The sequence below is a fragment of the Plectropomus leopardus genome, chromosome 7, assembly GCF_008729295.1.
Source record: "Plectropomus leopardus isolate mb chromosome 7, YSFRI_Pleo_2.0, whole genome shotgun sequence".
Lineage (NCBI taxonomy): Eukaryota > Metazoa > Chordata > Actinopteri > Perciformes > Serranidae > Plectropomus > Plectropomus leopardus.
In genome coordinates this window covers 27,845,226-27,863,646 of record NC_056469.1, presented here as the reverse complement: position 1 = coordinate 27,863,646, position 18,421 = coordinate 27,845,226, and the positions used below count along the sequence as shown (strand labels likewise).

Below are 18,421 nucleotides of genomic sequence, written 5' to 3'. Positions count from 1 at the left end.
AAAAAATAGGTACACAAAATAAATTAAGCTACATTATAATATATGAGAAATATTCTAGCAAAAAATAATTGTACAATAAAAAATACATTTTAAAAATTTTTACAAATCATAAATTTATCTTGTTAAAGAACTGTTTTTTTCATCNAAAAAAATAGGTACACAAAATAAATTAAGCTACATTATAATATATGAGAAATATTCTAGCAAAAAATAATTGTACAATAAAAAATACATTTTACAAATTTTTACAAATCTACAGTTTATCTTGATAAAGAGCTTCTTTTCTCATCTCCCACCTTAATCTTATTATCCATGTGTTCTAAATCGATATCTACTGAACAAAAAAGTGCATATAACAATAATAACTTTATTTATATAGCATCATTGAAAAGAGTTTACAAAGTGCTTTGACAAGCAAAGCAAACACAGAAACAGGACACTGATTAGGCAACACAACAACAAACAGTCCCTCTGAACACAAGCGAGACAAAACAGGGGGAGAGTTTGGATAAAATTTTAAAAAGTAAGAATAAAGCCAGCTAAGTGCAGCGACCCTGATGCCAGCCCAGGTTTTTAGACGGTCAGTTTAAATGGCACGATCTGCTCAATCGATTCTACTGTGTGAAAAGCTGCACTAAGGTCTAAAAGAATTAAAACTGCACTCTCCCCCTAAGTCAGCAGCTGAAAGATCACTTGTCACCTTGAGGAGGGCAGTTTTTGTACCATGTAGAGCTCTAAAACCAGACTGGAACTTCTCAAATATGTTATTTTGGCACAGAGTTGACATGTACTCACAAGCTGAACTGTCTGACCAGCCGTTTTCTGCGGTTGCTGCTGGCGTTGGCTTTGGGCTGCAGCCTCTCTGGCGTCGGGTTGCGGTCTTGCCAGTGTGGCGTCTTTTCTGCGGTTAGACTGGATGCAGCTGAGTCTTGGGATGAGCTCTGATACCTGAGGACCAGAGTCATCATGGCATGAGGAGTTAGTCTTAAAACACACGTGCAGAAGCATGCATGTGAAGACAGGATGAGGGCACCTGCCTGTCATTGAGGGTCTCATTTGAGTTCTTCCCTCTGGGCGTTGTGGGAGCTTCCTTCTTCAATGTGGAGGAGGAAAGGATACTGCTGTTAGTTACACTGTGCAGTACACAAGCTATTTAGATAGTTAGCTGGAAGTCTGTGCTGGTTCTAACCCTGAAAGCCGCCTCCATCTGGGCCTTAAGGATGTTACACTTAAGATGATCAGGAAGCATCGCCGGGGAGGCAGGAGGGTGCAGAGACTTTTCAGACAGCTGCTTCTCCTCTCCCTGCCGAGGGAGGAAGTTGAAGGAACTTAGCTTAAGATCTCATTGTGAACTGAACAGGACAACAGTATGTGGGGAAAGTGTCTGACCTTGTCCATGTTGACGTGCAGCGAAGGCCAGGGGGGAGAATCACTGTCTGACTCCAGAGCCTTGAGCAGAGACTGAGAGATGTCCAACCCATCTGCAGGACAGGGAGGAGCGCGGCGTTCTAATGCACGCAAAGTTTAATTAGTTTAACAGTTTAAATGCAGTAAAGACTGCATTAGTTATTGTATAGACATGATATTTTATAGAAAACTATTTGTCTTTGGTGTGAACAACATCCACAATTTTCATTCATTAGAGGCCTAAAGTGGTTCTTAGATTTTCCAGTTGTAACTGCCTGGCATTTGTACGCCTCAGCACACCAGTCAAGTTACACTTTACATCCATGTCTGTGAGAACATGGAAGCTTCAAACACATCTTTCCCTTTTGGATAAAAAATGTCATCACCACATCATTATATCCTAAAAGACATAAGTGTGAAATTTTGTCATAATAATTAGTGCATGAATTCTGGAGTTATGGCCCAAAACATGTTTTGAGTTGACTCAGTGATCTTCAACCACCAAAATTTTGATCAGATTATTTTCAAGTCCAGGTGGATGTTTGTGCCAAATTTGACTAAATTCCTTTAAGGCATTGTGGAGATATCATGTTCATGAGAATAGGATGGACAGAAAACCCAAAAACATAATATCTCTGACTACTGCCAACGCAGAGGCACAAAAAGTAAAAGTCTCTGACAAAAGGAGAGAATTAAATAGTGTGTGGACGACTTAGTTTGTTTTCACCGCCCAATGATTTCCTGCTTTCCAAGTTAAGGTTCCAGTTGATCATTAAAAGCCTCCTGCGGAGTAGCCACACTGTGGTAAAATTTTGAGTTTACTTAAATTCATGCTCACAGTTAACTACTGAATAGATGAAGAATTTACATTAAGAAAAGTAGAAAAATATAAAAACTCCACCCATCAACTGTACATGCACCCATACACACCACAGACTTACATACAACCATGTACACAACTTAAATGACATAAAATCAACAAAATAACAAAAGAACCCAAAAAACTTTCACTATCTTTTGTTTCGTTCAGTTCTGTATTTTACAGGGTGATTGCTTTGCGCAGGGCTGCTGCTTTCAACCCCACATATAAGCAATAGCCTATTTACACCTATTAGTAATGCTGATGGATAATTTAGGATTAATAGTTACCCTCATGATAGACTTAAATATGTTTTGAGGATCCAGACTGAAATTTTTTGTGGAAAAAAAAAGTTTCTTTTGATAGTAAAGGTTGCTGACCCCTGCTCTAAATGGTTTACATAACAGAATTTAAATTACTTTATTGTCTACTTTTTGAATGCAAATGTCAGAAATTTGTCTTTGGTTTGCAAGTGTAAAATCTGATATTAAAAGGGTGCATCAAAAAACACCATGTCATATCCAGACAGAACACATTAAAACACATTTACATAAAAACACGACACAATGGAAGCTGCACAGAATGGAGCACCAGCTACTCGGTGAGGACTGAATCAAGGTTAAATAAATGTATATAAAGTGCTGAAGTAGCAGGCTGCCTTTAAAAAGTGGCTGTCCTTACTGACTGAGATATTTTTATGGAAACAGGGACAAACTTTCTACAGACGTTTTTCATTGCACAGGAGACTTTGTGCCTCTGACCTGAAGGCTGAAGCTGAAAGCGATCATTTAAGAGATGGCCGTGGTCGTCTAAGATTTTGCCACTTCAGCGCTGGACTGCTTTACTGTATTAATGCCTTAGATCCGTGATTTACACCCACAGTGGCATATTTTATAGACGCTTTGGTACATTACAAGAGCAAGTCAAAAATGTCAAGACAGAAAGAAAGCACAAGAAAATGTGATTAAAAGGGGTAGCTCACCCAAATCACAAAAACTAATTTTCCCACTGAACCCTGCTGCTATCTATAAAGCCAGATGCTCAAAGCATCAAATAAAATAACCCTTGAAGAACACAAAAGCAACATTTGTGCTCAAAATGATTTTCAATTATTCAGGGTTATACACTGTTTTTCCATCCTTTTTTTTTTTACATTGAGTCTTGAAACTGACAAGGCTTGATTCCACAACTTTGTCTTAAACTGATAGTTGGGTGCCAATATAAAAAAATAACAATTAATCATTTTTTATTCCTCCTGTTTGCACTGGCTTTTTAGAGATTCCTTCATAATGCACTGTCGGTACAAGAGATAGGGGCCAAAATCTGCTTGCAAAAATATTTTCCATTTATCTGAAGCAGGCTTCAGAGGTCTGATTTGTATAAAAACAGTATCTTCCAAAGATACAGCTGTTTTGATACAAAGAATGTCCTTAAAGTTGTTTGGACAAGGTTCGAAATATGTAGGTGTCAGGGCTGACAGCTAGCAGCTAACAATGCTAATTACATGAACATCACTAAACAAAAACAGTGCTGACAGAGCTAACAGTAGCCATTGCTTGTTAAATGCAGGTATATTGCATAGTTATGCCACCTCGACGTTCTGTAAAAGGTACGATCACGGTGAGGGGAACAGAACTGTCTTGCCTTTAAGCCAGCAAGGGAGGCAGTAACAGTACCACAGTGGTGTCCTTGTTAAAGGGAAAATTGGTGGGATATCACTATTTTTGCGACATGTACGAGTGAAACCCACTGCTGGAGATTTAGACAGAAGCTTGCAGCAGTTAGCAGCCAACTCAAAAAGGAAAAACAATGGAAAATCGTGAAAACAATGGTATTCGAAAACTCAGTACCCTCCAAGCAGAGGTCGAGATCAGCCGCCACATACCAGAGGGTAAATTATTGTTATTGCCTTGTTATGCCATTGTTATCTTTTCTTAAGCGCTGCCTACGCATTTGTTGTGTGTCACATTAGAGGCAGATGGTGTTGTGTTTAATGTCATGCCCATCATGCCTCTTTCGCTTCAGCGATCCCGGCATGCTATTTTAAAATCACAAACTGGAGCAGCATGATACTGCCACTGTTTGGTTCTGGACTTTGCAGTGGCCCTATAGCGCAATCTCTGTGTAAAAAGGGCTAGAGTAAACCAGGGGCCGAACAGACAATGGACACTGCGATGATGCCGTCCTTGTATCAGCGATTACTGCCACGTAAGCACAGTACAAAGTGGCAGTGAGGAGCTTGCCAGTGGAACATGAGTATGAACAAACATGCACACACAACCTGACCGGCTTACCGCAACAAACCACAGAGAAGCTCAGGTTACAACACACACAGAGGTAACGTGACTTCATTCTCTGCTCAGGATGTCGCATCTCCACCATATCTTCACAGCAAATAGTGCTTTGCTGCTCTATTACTCCTCTGAATGTCATATACAGAACATTTAAAGCGGGAAAGTATGTGTTGTGTGTGATTTGGATGAGCTGGCACTTCAACAAAAACACGGGATGCTGACCAACATACAGCGACAGACAAGAAAAGAGCATCAGTGTACAGTCATATCACAGATGGGACTTCCTCAGATGGAGGGTACTCACTGTTCTTGGTGTGTGTGTGGCAGAGCGTGTCCTGGCTGTGTGTGTGGCGGCGGTGATGATGGTGGATCTTGCCAGAGTACGAAGTCTCATTCTCTTCGACGCTGAACTGATGATCTGAAGCAGGACCACTCAGAGGGAAACTGAAGACGACATGTGCAATCAAAACAATGTTTTGTTCTTTTCTACAAACTGTTAATCGTTATCTGCCTTCTAATCGTTCGAACTTCATGACTCAAGGTTTTTAAGGAGTGCTTCACCCCCAAAATGACTATTTGCACATCAGTTACACACTTGGTGTTACTTTGAATTCGTGAAGAAAACTTTGGTTTCTTGCATGCCTCCATGGTGAATGGAGAATCCAAGAAAGGCATATATTCTTAATGAATAGAAATAATCATGGTGCACATTTAAAAACAGCAAAACTATATCAAAACATCTGTTCACAAACTCTCACACAACTCATGCAGTACAACCTAGGTCTCATATCTCTCCGTTTTTTGGATTCTGTTCACTGTGGACACATGCAAGAAAAAAGTTTTCTACACAAATTTAAGGCAACACAGTGATTAACGGATACACGGTCATTTTGTGAGTCAAGTATTCCTTTAAAGCATATCAATCAACAAACACTGCTACATACATGGAAAAAACATGACATGACCGTTACAAGTGAGCTAAAGCTACAAAAAAAACGAACATCTCTGAACTTTTTTTTTTTTTTTTTTTTTGCAATTATAAACATTTTGTTTATTTAAAAAGGAAAGCTCCCTAAAGGCATCACGTGATTTGAGTAAACGTTACAGAGTAAAAATCAACACACTTTGACAGCAAAACATTGGCCACATTTTGTGTAAACAGCTGGTTGATTCAGCAAATCCGTAACGCGCTATAACAACAAGTTTATTCAAAGACCTCTCTTTAAAGCACAACACCACATACTCAGGATTCTAGTTCATGCTTCTACTTCACACTGATCTACAACTAGATATACTAAAGCAGCTTAATCCCCAAAAAAAACATACAGTATGCAGGTTAAAGGTCCTGACACACCAAGCCGACACTCGGCCGTCACTGAGTGTCACGCACCATTGGCCCCATTTGGCTCTTGTCGACTTTTTTTTAATTTTAAGTCAAGAGGGAGTGAGATCGAAACAAACTTGTTAAACCAGAAAAGATTGAGTTTTTTTAGCCATTAAGCTCTTAAGCGTAAAGGTTTTGTAATGGTTTGTGTTATTGTTCGCAAATATGCTTTGTTTTTTCAACATTGGATTGTGCTAAATGGTCATCTATCGTCTAGACGGTCTTCCGGTTTCCCTTTTTGAATAATGTTTACAGACTTAACATGTCTGCTGGTCTGGAGCAGTATTTCCTGTCACGTAGGCGCCGAACATAGGTGCTTGTTGGCCGTCGGTTGTAGTTTTTGCAGTGTATTCACGTGCAACTTTTTGGCCGAGACAAAGGCGATGTGAGGCATCTCTTGTCACCGCTACTTCTCTGATGCCGGTTTGGTGTGTCTGGGCCTTAAAATGACCCCTATCACCTGTTTTGAATTACCTCATTCAGCACTCGCATCACTTCACATTTGATAAATTAGCCGTCTTAAGATGTCTAAGGCATGGAGGCACATTTAATCTTCGAAGGCAGATTTGTGATCTTGCAAAATAGGAATTAAAACAACAACTATGACTCTACATGAAAATGTCCACAAACAAAGCAAGGCACAAAGCTGTTAAACCTGGTCCTATTTTTATTTCATTTGTGTACCAGTGCTGTATTTTAATCTATATCGGGGGTATTTAAGTTCTGATACTTTCTGTCTGTTTAAGAATAAGTAGGGAGAATTGTGTTTGAGGAACATAAGAACATCCCAGCTGGCACTGAACACCAACATCACATAAAGGCTCTATTAATAGTACAACTGAGGGTCTTCGTCAGCCCCGTGCAGTAAACAGGACACTGAGATGAGCTAACCGTCCTCATCCGGTTAACATCAGATGAAAGTGACACTAAGAAGACGCTGCTACACCTCAAGCGAATGTCTGTTTGCAATCCAACCTAAAACTGAGCACAGCAGTTGGCTTCACTGCTGTTATGGACTGGAGTGTGAAACAAGAGATTGAAGCACACGCAGCGAGCTCGCTATACCTACAGACTGCGCTGTCACAAAAAATGGGCTGCACGCAGACATGTGGACATGGAAACTATGAATTGGCTTTAAGACTGACAATGGACAGACCTTAAATTTTGGATGGAATGAAAATCAGGTTGCTGACATTTTAAATATCTATTGTTAGAATTTCAAAGTGCGTGGACGTTAATATTGAAACATTTACTTAATGACTAAATGTTCATTAGGTTTCTACATCACGATAATGTTGGCATGAGCAGTTGGATTTTAATCAGACAGTCCCTCTCTTACGGATCGGTTCTGATTCGATGCAAAGGATCTTTTTGTTTGGGTTTTGGTTACTTAACAACACAACTCCAGAGCCAACAAAATATCAACGTCATCTGTCATCATTTTGTGACGTCAAATTAATGTTGGCGTTAAACGTCCTGTAAAAAATACATACACTAATAGTGCAACCCGAAGTAAGTTGATGGATTTTGTTTTCCCGTAATTTGGGGGGCTTTGGGATCTGCAAATAGTAAGTATATTGTTACCATCCGTGAATTAGCTGTGGGCAAAAACTTGTTTACATTTTGGCAAACTGACACTTTTAAAAGTATGTCAAATAATCTACAGGCATTTCCTATTTGTGATTTACCCGTTTATATAAAGACACGTAGCACTGCGTTACTTTGACACTGAAGAAAACTTAAAAACATGATTATTTTCAAGCAAGTTCTGCGTTACAAGGTGCATCTTTTTCTCTCTGATTTCTTGGTGGATTTAGGGAAGGAAAGTAGGGGCGACATGTTATCGGCCTGGCCGATTATTAGGGCTGATATTCGGCATTTTGCAGATTATCTATATCTGCATTTTATTTTAATGATGGCCGATAAAATTATATAATTAAAAAGTGCAAAGAAAGTGTAAGCATGGGAGGAGCTTTTACATTGTAACACCTGAGGGAGATATTTTTATTCATTCACTTTTTCATTTAAATTTTCACTTGACTTGATAAAAAAAAAAAAAAAAAGTTGCTGGGAATTTGCTGTATATGATGTTGAGCATTTCAGTTTTGGTTTAACATTTGCTAAAGGCATTTTCACAAAGTTTTGTGTTGGGGTTTGTTATATTCCAAATTTTATTGTAAAATTCATATCCATTCCAAATATTAGGTATTGGTATCAATAATTATGAATAATCAGTATCGGCCCTGAAAAACCAGTATTGGTCAACCCTTACTGGGAAGCGTTGTCTCAATGAATCTAAAGATGCATCTTATCTTTTTATCTCGTCTGTGTGCTCAGATTTGACCCTGAGAAGGATTTCTGATGCATATTGCATTAATCTTTTACAGACAATACGTGGTCAGTGTTAAAGTGCCATAATTGCGTCTTGAGCTGCGTGTCACAGCCGCTGCTGTTGATGTAACTGTTGACCGTGTTGATAAGCGGGCCAAACTAAAAAAAAACTAACTTCCTTTTCACCTCACTCAACACCTTTGCCTCCCGTCTCTCCCTCTGCACCTTTTTTTGATATTTCACGCAGGTGTAGACCGAAACACACGAGGAGATGTGACAGATGGATGATGACAGGTGATGAGCATGATGGGAACAAGTCCATCATCAGAGCTTCTCTCTCTGGGACACCAGTCTGTAATTTTCAGTTTTAAGGTTGGAAACAGATTCCCAGTTTAAGCGGAGGTCAAAGTGCAGTCATGACCTTATCCCTGTAAACCACACTGATGGATCCTGGGAAGGAGCCGCTGGTTCGCTCGGGGACGGGAGGATGACTGGTGACAGGACTGGCGGACTCGAGAGAAGGCCTGAATGTGACAGGGAGATGGAGGATCACACACACAAGAGCATGGAGGCAGGCAAGACAGACAGACATGTTTACGAGTGACATGAAGTGTGACGAAAATTTGAGATGAGTGTCTAAAAATAGAACTTGCATTCCTGTCAATTTCTGATCAAGGACCCCTGAGACTGACTCGCATCGTCTTCCTACAGCAATTTAACAACATCCTGGAGTATCTCTAAACTCCGCTCTCTCTGTGTCCTCTGCGGCCGGCTGTCTTACCTGTGTGACGGCGTGTGTCCGGAGGGCTGCAGGTAAACTGGCGGCGTGAGAGCCGGGTGCCACGGCTCGTGGCCAATAGGAATGTTGTGCCGGTACTGGAGGGGAGGAGAGAAGACGGATTGAAGAGACGCTGAAATTAAATGTTGTCACAAGAGCAAGGCCAGATCAGCGGCTGCTGCTGCTGCTGCTGCTGTGTGTGTGTGTGTGTGTGTGTGTAAAAGTAGGTTATCTGAGGTCACTCACTGGATGCAGGCTGGGATCAGGGCTGGCGTGAGAGCTGGAAAATACAGACAATAATCACTGACAGCAGATTAACAACAGAGAACACTCGTTTCTCTGCGTGTTTGTTTGAGTGTTTTGAACGTGCAAACAATCCTCAAAAGGTTTGAAAAAACCCACAAAGTGACGACCTTTTTTACTACTTTCGACAAAGGGCTGTTGGTGTTAAGTCTATCCAGGCCAGTATGTGGATTAAGGTCAAGGTTAGAGGATAAGGAATGAATAAACGGAATGTCCTCACGAGTACAGTAATACGAATGTGCATGTGTGTATCATGTGTATTTGTGGGTGTTTTGTATATTTTACCTGATATGTGGCGGCTTTGCTGGAGAAATGGAGGCTGACAGAGAGAGAGCATCATGATGTCGGTTACAGAGAAAAGGTAGAGCAGCTGGAAATATGACCGTTTGTCGTTTAATTTGCATTTATCTGATTTTTTTTTTTTAATCTAATATTATTCTGTTTTTCAGTCCGTACCAAGCTGCAGCCTCCAAGGCTGAAAAATGAAGTCAGTGAACAGGTGCCAAAAACTGCAGTTCCTCAAATGGCCACTTGACGCTGGCTCCAGAGGTAAATGAATCCCCATAGACCCCCAATGTTCAAATGTCCAACTTTACAGCAGGAATGAACGTGTTTACAGCCCTATAAAATACTGTTTTGGTCTCTATGGCTTATTTCAACATTTACGACAGGGTGTCTGCAAGGCCTCACCACAGCCTAAGAGTCAGATCTATCCCTCGCTCCTCCACGGCTCCAGCCGCTCGTCCATATGCGCTCACTTCTGACTCCAAAAAAAAAAAAAAAATCCAAAATGCTGAAGTCAAGATTTCAAAAGAGGAGTCCACAAACCAGTGGGTGACATCACGTTAGCTACTGAATTATATTTCTACAGTCTATGGTCCGGACTCTTTAACTACGTTCATTTACTCAAGTACTGCAATGAAGTACAATTTTGAAGTGATCTCCATTTTCATCATGATTTTACTTCCATTTTATGCCATTTTGTACTTCTACTCCACAACATCTCAGGGTGCATGATTTTACTTTTTACTCCATTTATCTGACAGCTTTGGTCGTTTACATGATAACAAAATATGATCAAGTTACTTAGTAACTTATGATGTATTTCAAATTAGTCCCATCTTTACCAGCTACAACATTAAAATAACATACACAGTAATATATGATTATTATATGGCCCATACAACATAATACAGACTTTATTTAGGTACTTTAGGTAGTATATTTTGATACTAATCTGATGCTTGTACTTGTACATTTCAAATAAGAACTTTTACTTGAAAGAGTAGTTTTTTATTTAACTCAAATAAAATATTCTGAATCCACCTTCTACCAACACTTCATTCTTCGCTGATTTTTGTAGTGAAGGCTGAATGACTGCCAAAAAATTCCAATAAATAAAAGTTAAATACAGTCTTGCAGCTCGTCCCTCGTGTATGATAGATAAGAGGCTTGTGGACCTGTGAAGCTGCTGTAGCTCACAAAAGGTGGAAAGTGTGGAGGTGTTTTTGACAACATCCAAAGGTGACACCTAAGTTCAACGACCTTAAGGGCCATAGAGCTATTTTTGAGTTCTTTAAACCTGTTAAATTAGTAATTAATTTCTAACACTTTCAGAGAAAATCCTTTAGAAAGAGTTTTAAAGGCTGCAGCTTGTCCTTCTCTTTGAAATAATAAAACTTTTCTACAATGCAGTGAATGAAAACAGTGCATGACCTTTATGAAAACCCAGTCAGACACATTAAGGGCTAAACAGGAGCTGTTAGTCATTAACGTTTGCATGTGCTGATAAGACTCACCTTTGCCCAGCGACTGTGTGCGGGAGGGGTATCTCTTGCTCGGCCTTCTCTCAAATGTGCTGGCTCTCCTCAGCCTGCCTCCGTGAGTGGCCTGATACTCTGTCTTACCACTGAGATAAACACAAAGGAGAAGGTGAGATGTATAGAATTAACTAAATAGCTACCGCACCGCAAACTGCACTACCTCTTGTTTTTGTTTTTCACCCACATTAATGTTTTCTTGTTATTTTGTTATGTTTATAGAGTTTCCCACACATTTTGCCCTGTGTTTTTTTTTTAATATCAGAATCAAACTCTCTTCAAATGTAATTTCAGCTTGCGGAGAAAATGGGGAAACATTTTTGACAGTAAACAAAACATCACACGTTGGAGCACATCAGAGCCACGTTATGTTGACAGCTTCAGAAAATAAATGGCATTGTGTTACATTACATTTGACGAAGGTTATCCACAGAAAACTGCTGGAAAAATTTCGTTTCACACGACATTCCATGACTTTTCCAAAACTTTTACTGATTTCTTTTACAAATGCCATGGCTTTTCCAGGCCTGGAAAATCTGATTGTGAAATTACATGGCTTTTCCAGGTTTTCCATGACCTTGGGAACCCTGTATTCATGTGTGGACACCAGAAGGAGCAGCTTATGTATGTAAATAAGGGGGATCCTAATAAATACAAAGTATTTACAGTCTGACTTTAGTTTGATTATTTTTTAAAATTGAAAACTATTCTTTCTTATTTTAAGAGTTAAAAACAAAGTTTTAAGATTTAGGTAGGTGTTATTTTGCCACTGTCAGAAAACTGTCCTTAAAATTGTGCAATAGGAGGAATTTTTTTGAGACTAAATCGTTCTTTTATATTTGGGACATTTAATGACAAAACACAGGTTCAATCAAATATATAAAATTGTATAAAAATAAAACAATATAAAAACAAACAGCAAATTAACACAAAACATGGATACGTGTAATAATCTGCAGGGATTCACATGATTTATGCATTAATTTCTATATAGTTGACATTTCTTTGTTTTTTGTTGCTCTGTTAAGCAAAGTCAATTGCTCATTCATTTTTATCATGAAATGACATTGGTGTGTTTATTATATTGGATTACATTACACTGTGTGGGTGTTTGTTTTTACTCCCACCAGCTGTAACTTGAGCTTTTGACTCCAATATGAAACAGACATCACGATGCTCCAACACATGACAGGAAGTGCTCTTCAAGTGTGACAATTTACTTTAACCATCTCCAATTATAGTCAGAAGAAAACCAACAATATAAAGAAATTACTCAGTCGCCATAGGAACAGGTCCACGTAACCATAGATACAAAGGCTCTGTTTTATGTGGCAAACCATTCCCCATATGCTGGTACGAGTGCCGGCTACAACAACCTGAGTGAGCCGACTTATCTGTCGTCAGCTGATAACACATTTTATGAGTATGAAGAGGAGGCTTGGGTCCCAGTTCTACCTGAATCTGAAGCGAGACCCAAGTCGTGTGAAGTCATTGCGGCTGGCCTTGCCCGTGGTTGGTTGGCGCAGCCGGAAGAAAGCGTGGCTTTCCACCGCACACTTCCACAGGTGTTTGCAGCTCTTGGAGCTGGCCAGCTGGAACACAAACGTGTGCTCCTGCTCACGACCCTGCAGTCAGAAAATAAAACACTGTTTACCGCCTTGTGTGTGTGTGTTTGTGCGCCTGTGTTTTGTTTTTTAATATTTTTAACATTAAAACAATTCACAAAAGATTCATCATATTGCCAACACATCACAATGCATCAACATCCCACAAACAGATGCCACAAAATGGGTAAACAAAATAATAATTGAAAAAAAGACAAAATAAAACAAAACAAAAAAAAAACCACGGTTGCAATCACTACAACTAAAAAGCGGCCATCGTGATCATCAGTCTTCTCTAAACATGGCCTTAATGAATTCCATTTTCTTTCATAGTCTTTAATTGTTCCCTGTTTATTTGCAATAATGTCCTTCAATCTAAAATAATGTTTTTAAAAAAGAGAGAAAATTAGGAAATGTCAATGTTTTCTCTCAGTTCAAAAATAAATCTCTTACCAAATAAAATAATAAATAATGTTTAAAATACTTGGACATCCATTTCCTAATTCACTGAGTATAATTGTTTAAGGGAACATTGTTAACAATAAGTACTGTAGAGTCAACATTTTTTCAGAGTCATCCAAAACGTCACTACATGTGGACAAAACCAAAAATAAATGCAACACGTCCTCAATTTCCATTTTGCAGAGGCGACAGTTCTGATCCTCTTTCATCCCCCAAATGAAAAGCATTTTTCTTGTGGGTAAGATTTTGTGTAGAATTTAAGTATTTAGTATTTTAGAATTTTAGTATTGTGACTCATTATAATAGAATTATTAGTTAGATTATACACCTGTCTCCACAGCAAAGGGGTATCAAATATCCTGTCCCAGTATGACTGAAATTTATCTGGCTTATCATTCAAATCATAGTCCCTCAAGAAAAAATTGTACATAAAAGAATTTATCTTTTTTCCTTTCAGCCACAGGCATTTTTTTACAGAAGGTTTGCACACCAACATTTTGCAGCTACTTTGTTTGCCTGTTTGTTTGTCTGCAGGGTGTGTGTTTATAACAGGATACAAACCTGATCGTCGTCCTCCACCACGACCAGCGTGAGTCGACTCTTTTTAAAGTCCAGCCGAGTGATTTTGGGCCTGGATAACACACACAGACACAGAACAGAACCAAGGACTCTCCATTAGTACTCAGGTTTGATTGGTGTTTTTGGCTTTTGTGGCCATAAATCAGTGGAATACTATTCCAGCAGAGCAAATCAAGTTACAGATTACATCCATGTGTGTTCAGACTCATAAGTAGCCTTAACAGTAGGCAATGCTTCAAATTTGGACGTGGCTGCAAAGAAGCTACAAATTCTCAAAAGTGGATGTTTCACACACACATCTTCAACCCGGCAGCACAGAAGATCTAAACAATCAAAACAGTTTTAAGGTGGACACCCAAAATAAGTGTCACCAATTCAGCATCTGACCATAATGAGTTATGATGTTGAATAAAAGCCAAAAAAGTGTTTTTGCAGAACGTTATGATGTCACATTGACGTTGACCTTTGGGATGTCTTCACTTCATTGTTTTATCCTATTAGACATTAGTGTGAATTCTGTCATAATTAGTGAATGATTTTTTTTTTTGTGAGGTAGAGGCAGAGTGGAGGCACAAAAATTATTTAAAAACAGACTAATTTTGCCAAAACCCAGACACCTGGTGGCTCAGTGCATAGAGCGGGCGCCCCATGTGCAGAGGCTGTGTCCTCGCCGTGGCGGCTGTGGGTTTGATTCTGGCCTCTGCCCTTTTTTGCATGTCACCCCCCCTCTCTCTCTTCCCCTTTCACACTTAAACACACCAAAAATATATATTTAAAAAAATTTTAAAAGAAATTTGCTGAACCCCTGGCCCACCTTTAAGTCACCCTTGGGTGCCACAGACCCACTTTGAGAGCTGCTGGCTTAGAGATGTGTTGGACATACTTACCAAAAGAAGAGGCCAATTTTGTTGGAGCCTTCAAATACTAAAATGCCAGTCGGAGTGAGACCTAGTGCATATTCTCCTCCATCTCTGCCCTGAAGACACAACACAATACACACACACAACTTTAGTCGTCAAACACACCTGTAATGTAGTGACACACGTGATAATGAAGTAACACTCACACACCTTGACAAAGTGCATATCTACTCCGTAAAGTTCCAGCCACTTGCATTTGTTGAGAAAACAGATCTCTGCTTGAGACGGACTCTTCCCCCTGAGGATCCAAAATCAGACACCGTATTGAGTTTTCACAATAAAAACATCACTTTGTCTGTCTCCTCGGTTCTGACACCGTGTGACAACAAGCTCTGAAAAAGGCTAACTATCAGTAACACCACTCGCTGCATGACCTCTGCTGGTAATTGGTGTTAGCTCTGAGGGAAACACTGACTCAGTCTTGGTGTTGTGGGTAAGAATGACTGTGAACTCAGTGTGAGTTCGTCCTTGTGGTGGCTCAGTCGGCTCGGTGAGGCACAGCATATGTGTATGTAATCTAATCCGAGATGGGAGCAATCAGACCGCGGCTGGGTTAAATACTGCCCAGAATCAATCAAGACCCTCCAGGGATTAATCCCTTAATCCTTCATACAAACCAGTGAGAGCGAGGCTGAGGCGGGGGAGGAGAGAACGGAGGAGAGTGAAATTTAGACGCCCTCATCAGTAGAAACGCTGGCGCTGAAAGGCAGCAGCAGAATGACTTCCTTTCCTGCTCAGCGCTCAGCTCAATGCGGAGATAAACCTGGATGCGCTCCAATGAGTTGCTTTGACACAGTGAACATTGTGTGGCAACTTGTGCAGATGCATTTGTAGAAATACAGCAAGTCTGAATTCATGATATCTCACCTGAGCTCCAACCACCTGCTGAAGATGTCCGCCTCCATGGCCTCGCTCTGTTTGGGAGTGAAACGAAACTCAGACACCAGCTCAGGAGAGTGGTCCAAGGGGTCGCAGTCTCCCAGCTCACCTGGACACGGACGCAAACCAACACACGTCAAGTAAAGACACACAAACAAAGACGTTTTCCCTGAGCACAAAGTGCTTTCCCATCTCAGCTTATTGCGTGTCCTCTGGGTTTAATTTTTAGATGACAGGGATCATAAATTTCTCACTTTTCTCCAAATCATAGATGTTAAAGCAAACTGAGAAAAAACAGTCCCTGCTTGCAACTGCTTTAACACCCAATGATAAGATGAGATAAACCTTTAACGATCCCCAGTGGGGATATTTGGTTGTTGCAGCAGCACAAGGACATAAATAAATATAGATAAGTATCGGAAGTAACTGATATAAACAACTAAAATGAGAACCGCATAAAAATAGAAACTATACAAGAGCATTTGGAGACAAAAGGACATGATGAAGTGACAGGTATGTGATTTATAGCAGCAGAGTGTCAATAGAGTCTAAATTAGACAATAAATAAGTATTCACATACATTATATAAGTGGACTAAATGTTGCAAGTTTACTTCATATCACAGTGAAATTAAGGTAGAATAATGGCCTCCCAATATATCAAAAATCAATAAAAAAGTCATCTTACTTTGTAAACAAAATGCCGCCAGCTCTACCGAGACGTCGTATGGACATTTCAATCTGAACAGAGAAAAACAGACACCGCTGATGAGCTGTTATCGTGTGTGTGCATTCATAGTGTACATGTTATCATGTGTTTGAAAGACATAAAAGTGTCTGAGTGTCCTCCAGACTGTGTGTGTTTTTGTGTGAGAGTGTGTGTGTGTGTGTGTGTGTGTGTGTGTGTGTGTGTGTGTGTGTCAAGGAGAAGAGGAGCAACCCTTTTCCTAAAATAAGCAGCCCTCTGCTGTTCCTGATCTTGAGCTTTATAATAGAGCTGGACTCTGGGGATCCGTGGCCCAGATAGAGTCAGGAGGAGGGAGAGGGGTAACACGCCGTCTCAGTGTGTTTTTGTGCGAGCACGTTTGTGTTTGTGTGTAAGAAAGCAGGCCCCACTGTACAGAAGTCCCCCAAACTCTAATGTAGGTGACCCGTGTGTATGCTCCCGCAGGTGAGAGAGTTTACAACCAGGTTTGACGCCACTTGTGAGAACCAAAAGTTTTCACACACGAAGAGAAATTACCGGAAAATGACTCATAAGGAGCTGTTTTATGCTACTTTACTTTGGGGCGAATGTTTTTTTACTTCTGCTCCAGTTAAGATGAGGTCAGGTTCAGGCACTTCTACTCTTTTTTAGTATTCACAAGACTTCTCAGAAATTCATTTCATTTTCCGTAACCGCTTGTCCTCGTAAGGGTCGCGGGGGGGCTGGAGCCAATCCCAGCTGTCATCGGGCGGAAGGCGGGGTACACCCTGGACAGGTCGCCAGACTGTCGCAGAGCCGACACATATAGACAGACAGCCATACACGCTCACAGTCACACCTAAGGGCAATTTAGAGTCACCAATCAACCTGAGCTGCATGTCTTTGGACTGTGGGAGGAAGCCGGAGACTCCGGAGAGAACCCACGCAGACACGGGGAGAACACGCAAACGCCGCACAGAAGGGCCCCCGCCCACGGAAGCCCGTTCCAGCCGGGTTTCGAACCAGTGACACTCTTGCTGTGAGGCAACAGTGCTAATCACGACGCCACCGTGCCTCCCAGAAATTGTTTTAAACTAATTCCTTTCACTCCAGCAAGCAGTCCAAGTGTATTTATCTTCTGTTACACTCCAATAATGAGGTCAGCATGTCCTACAGAAACAGAGGGCCTTTTTGGTGGAATTGTAAGTTGCATATTGTTTATTATCTTAACTTTTAGCCTCTTATCATGACAACTCTTTTATTTTTGTCTACCATCAAGAAGCTTTAAGATTGTTCAAACACTTATCACATCACATCACATCTACATCCACTTGTGTCAGCTCTTTAAAGAAGCAATTGAAGTGAAGTATCAAGTGAAATATCCACAGCCAAGTGTTTTGTGTGGCTGCAGCTCTCTATCTAACAGAAATAGAAGTCTTGTGCATCATTTTTAACACATTTCCTTAATACTGATGATCACATTTAGTATTATTGTGAACTTCTGCTTCTCCACCTGAACTGAAAATAATGTTCTGTGGGTTTGAATAATCTTTGGCTGCACACTACGTGCTTGTGATGACTGACGTGGCGGCTGCCTGAGGGATTAAGAAACATCTTAAACATTGTTTACCTGACTTAACCTCCCAATGTTGATTATATTAAGAAATAACTGTCGGTATGTTTTCATATTTCCTCTTTTTATCTGGACTTGTAAATTACTCCCTGTCCTTGTTTTTTGTAAGTTTTGAAGTTACTTGTTCGTTAGGTTCAAGAGAGGGGCGACACGTCACATACACCTACAATCAGGCCTAATTTTAGGCTACAATACCTGGTTAACTCATCTGCTCTGTTTTGTCTCTCAGCTTAACCTCCCTTTCTCTTTTCCTCTTCATTCATTTACTGTAGCTGCCATCAGTGTCAGTTAGTACATTTTCAGTTCATTTATTAATGTTGGAGTTAAAAATAAAGTATGTGTTTTTTTTGTTAATTAACACTAATATAATTTAACCTTTTAAGACCTGGATCACAATTGGTTTTCTTGATTTCTTGAAATTATTCAGAAGAATTTAAAGCTAAAAAATTTGTTTGACTTATTTTAAAAACATGGAGAAAAACTT

General features: G+C 40.1%; 1 protein-coding gene across 1 annotated transcript in view; it reads right to left on the bottom strand.

Annotated features, from left to right (window-relative positions):
• Window positions 1–18,421, bottom strand: part of epb41l4b (erythrocyte membrane protein band 4.1 like 4B) — a 35,739-nt gene that overhangs the window by 5,230 nt on the left and 12,088 nt on the right. Inside the window, exons 6-20 of the mRNA XM_042489724.1 lie at window positions 16,308–16,360; window positions 15,609–15,729; window positions 14,892–14,979; window positions 14,709–14,797; window positions 13,804–13,873; window positions 12,632–12,801; window positions 11,156–11,265; window positions 9,642–9,675; window positions 9,300–9,333; window positions 9,057–9,151; window positions 4,865–5,004; window positions 1,390–1,508; window positions 1,190–1,303; window positions 1,038–1,093; window positions 796–948 (exon numbers count right to left, since the gene is read on the bottom strand). Of these exons, the coding sequence (XP_042345658.1) occupies window positions 796–948; window positions 1,038–1,093; window positions 1,190–1,303; window positions 1,390–1,508; window positions 4,865–5,004; window positions 9,057–9,151; window positions 9,300–9,333; window positions 9,642–9,675; window positions 11,156–11,265; window positions 12,632–12,801; window positions 13,804–13,873; window positions 14,709–14,797; window positions 14,892–14,979; window positions 15,609–15,729; window positions 16,308–16,360 (1,446 nt within the window). The remainder of the gene's footprint in view (window positions 1–795; window positions 949–1,037; window positions 1,094–1,189; window positions 1,304–1,389; window positions 1,509–4,864; window positions 5,005–9,056; window positions 9,152–9,299; window positions 9,334–9,641; window positions 9,676–11,155; window positions 11,266–12,631; window positions 12,802–13,803; window positions 13,874–14,708; window positions 14,798–14,891; window positions 14,980–15,608; window positions 15,730–16,307; window positions 16,361–18,421) is intronic.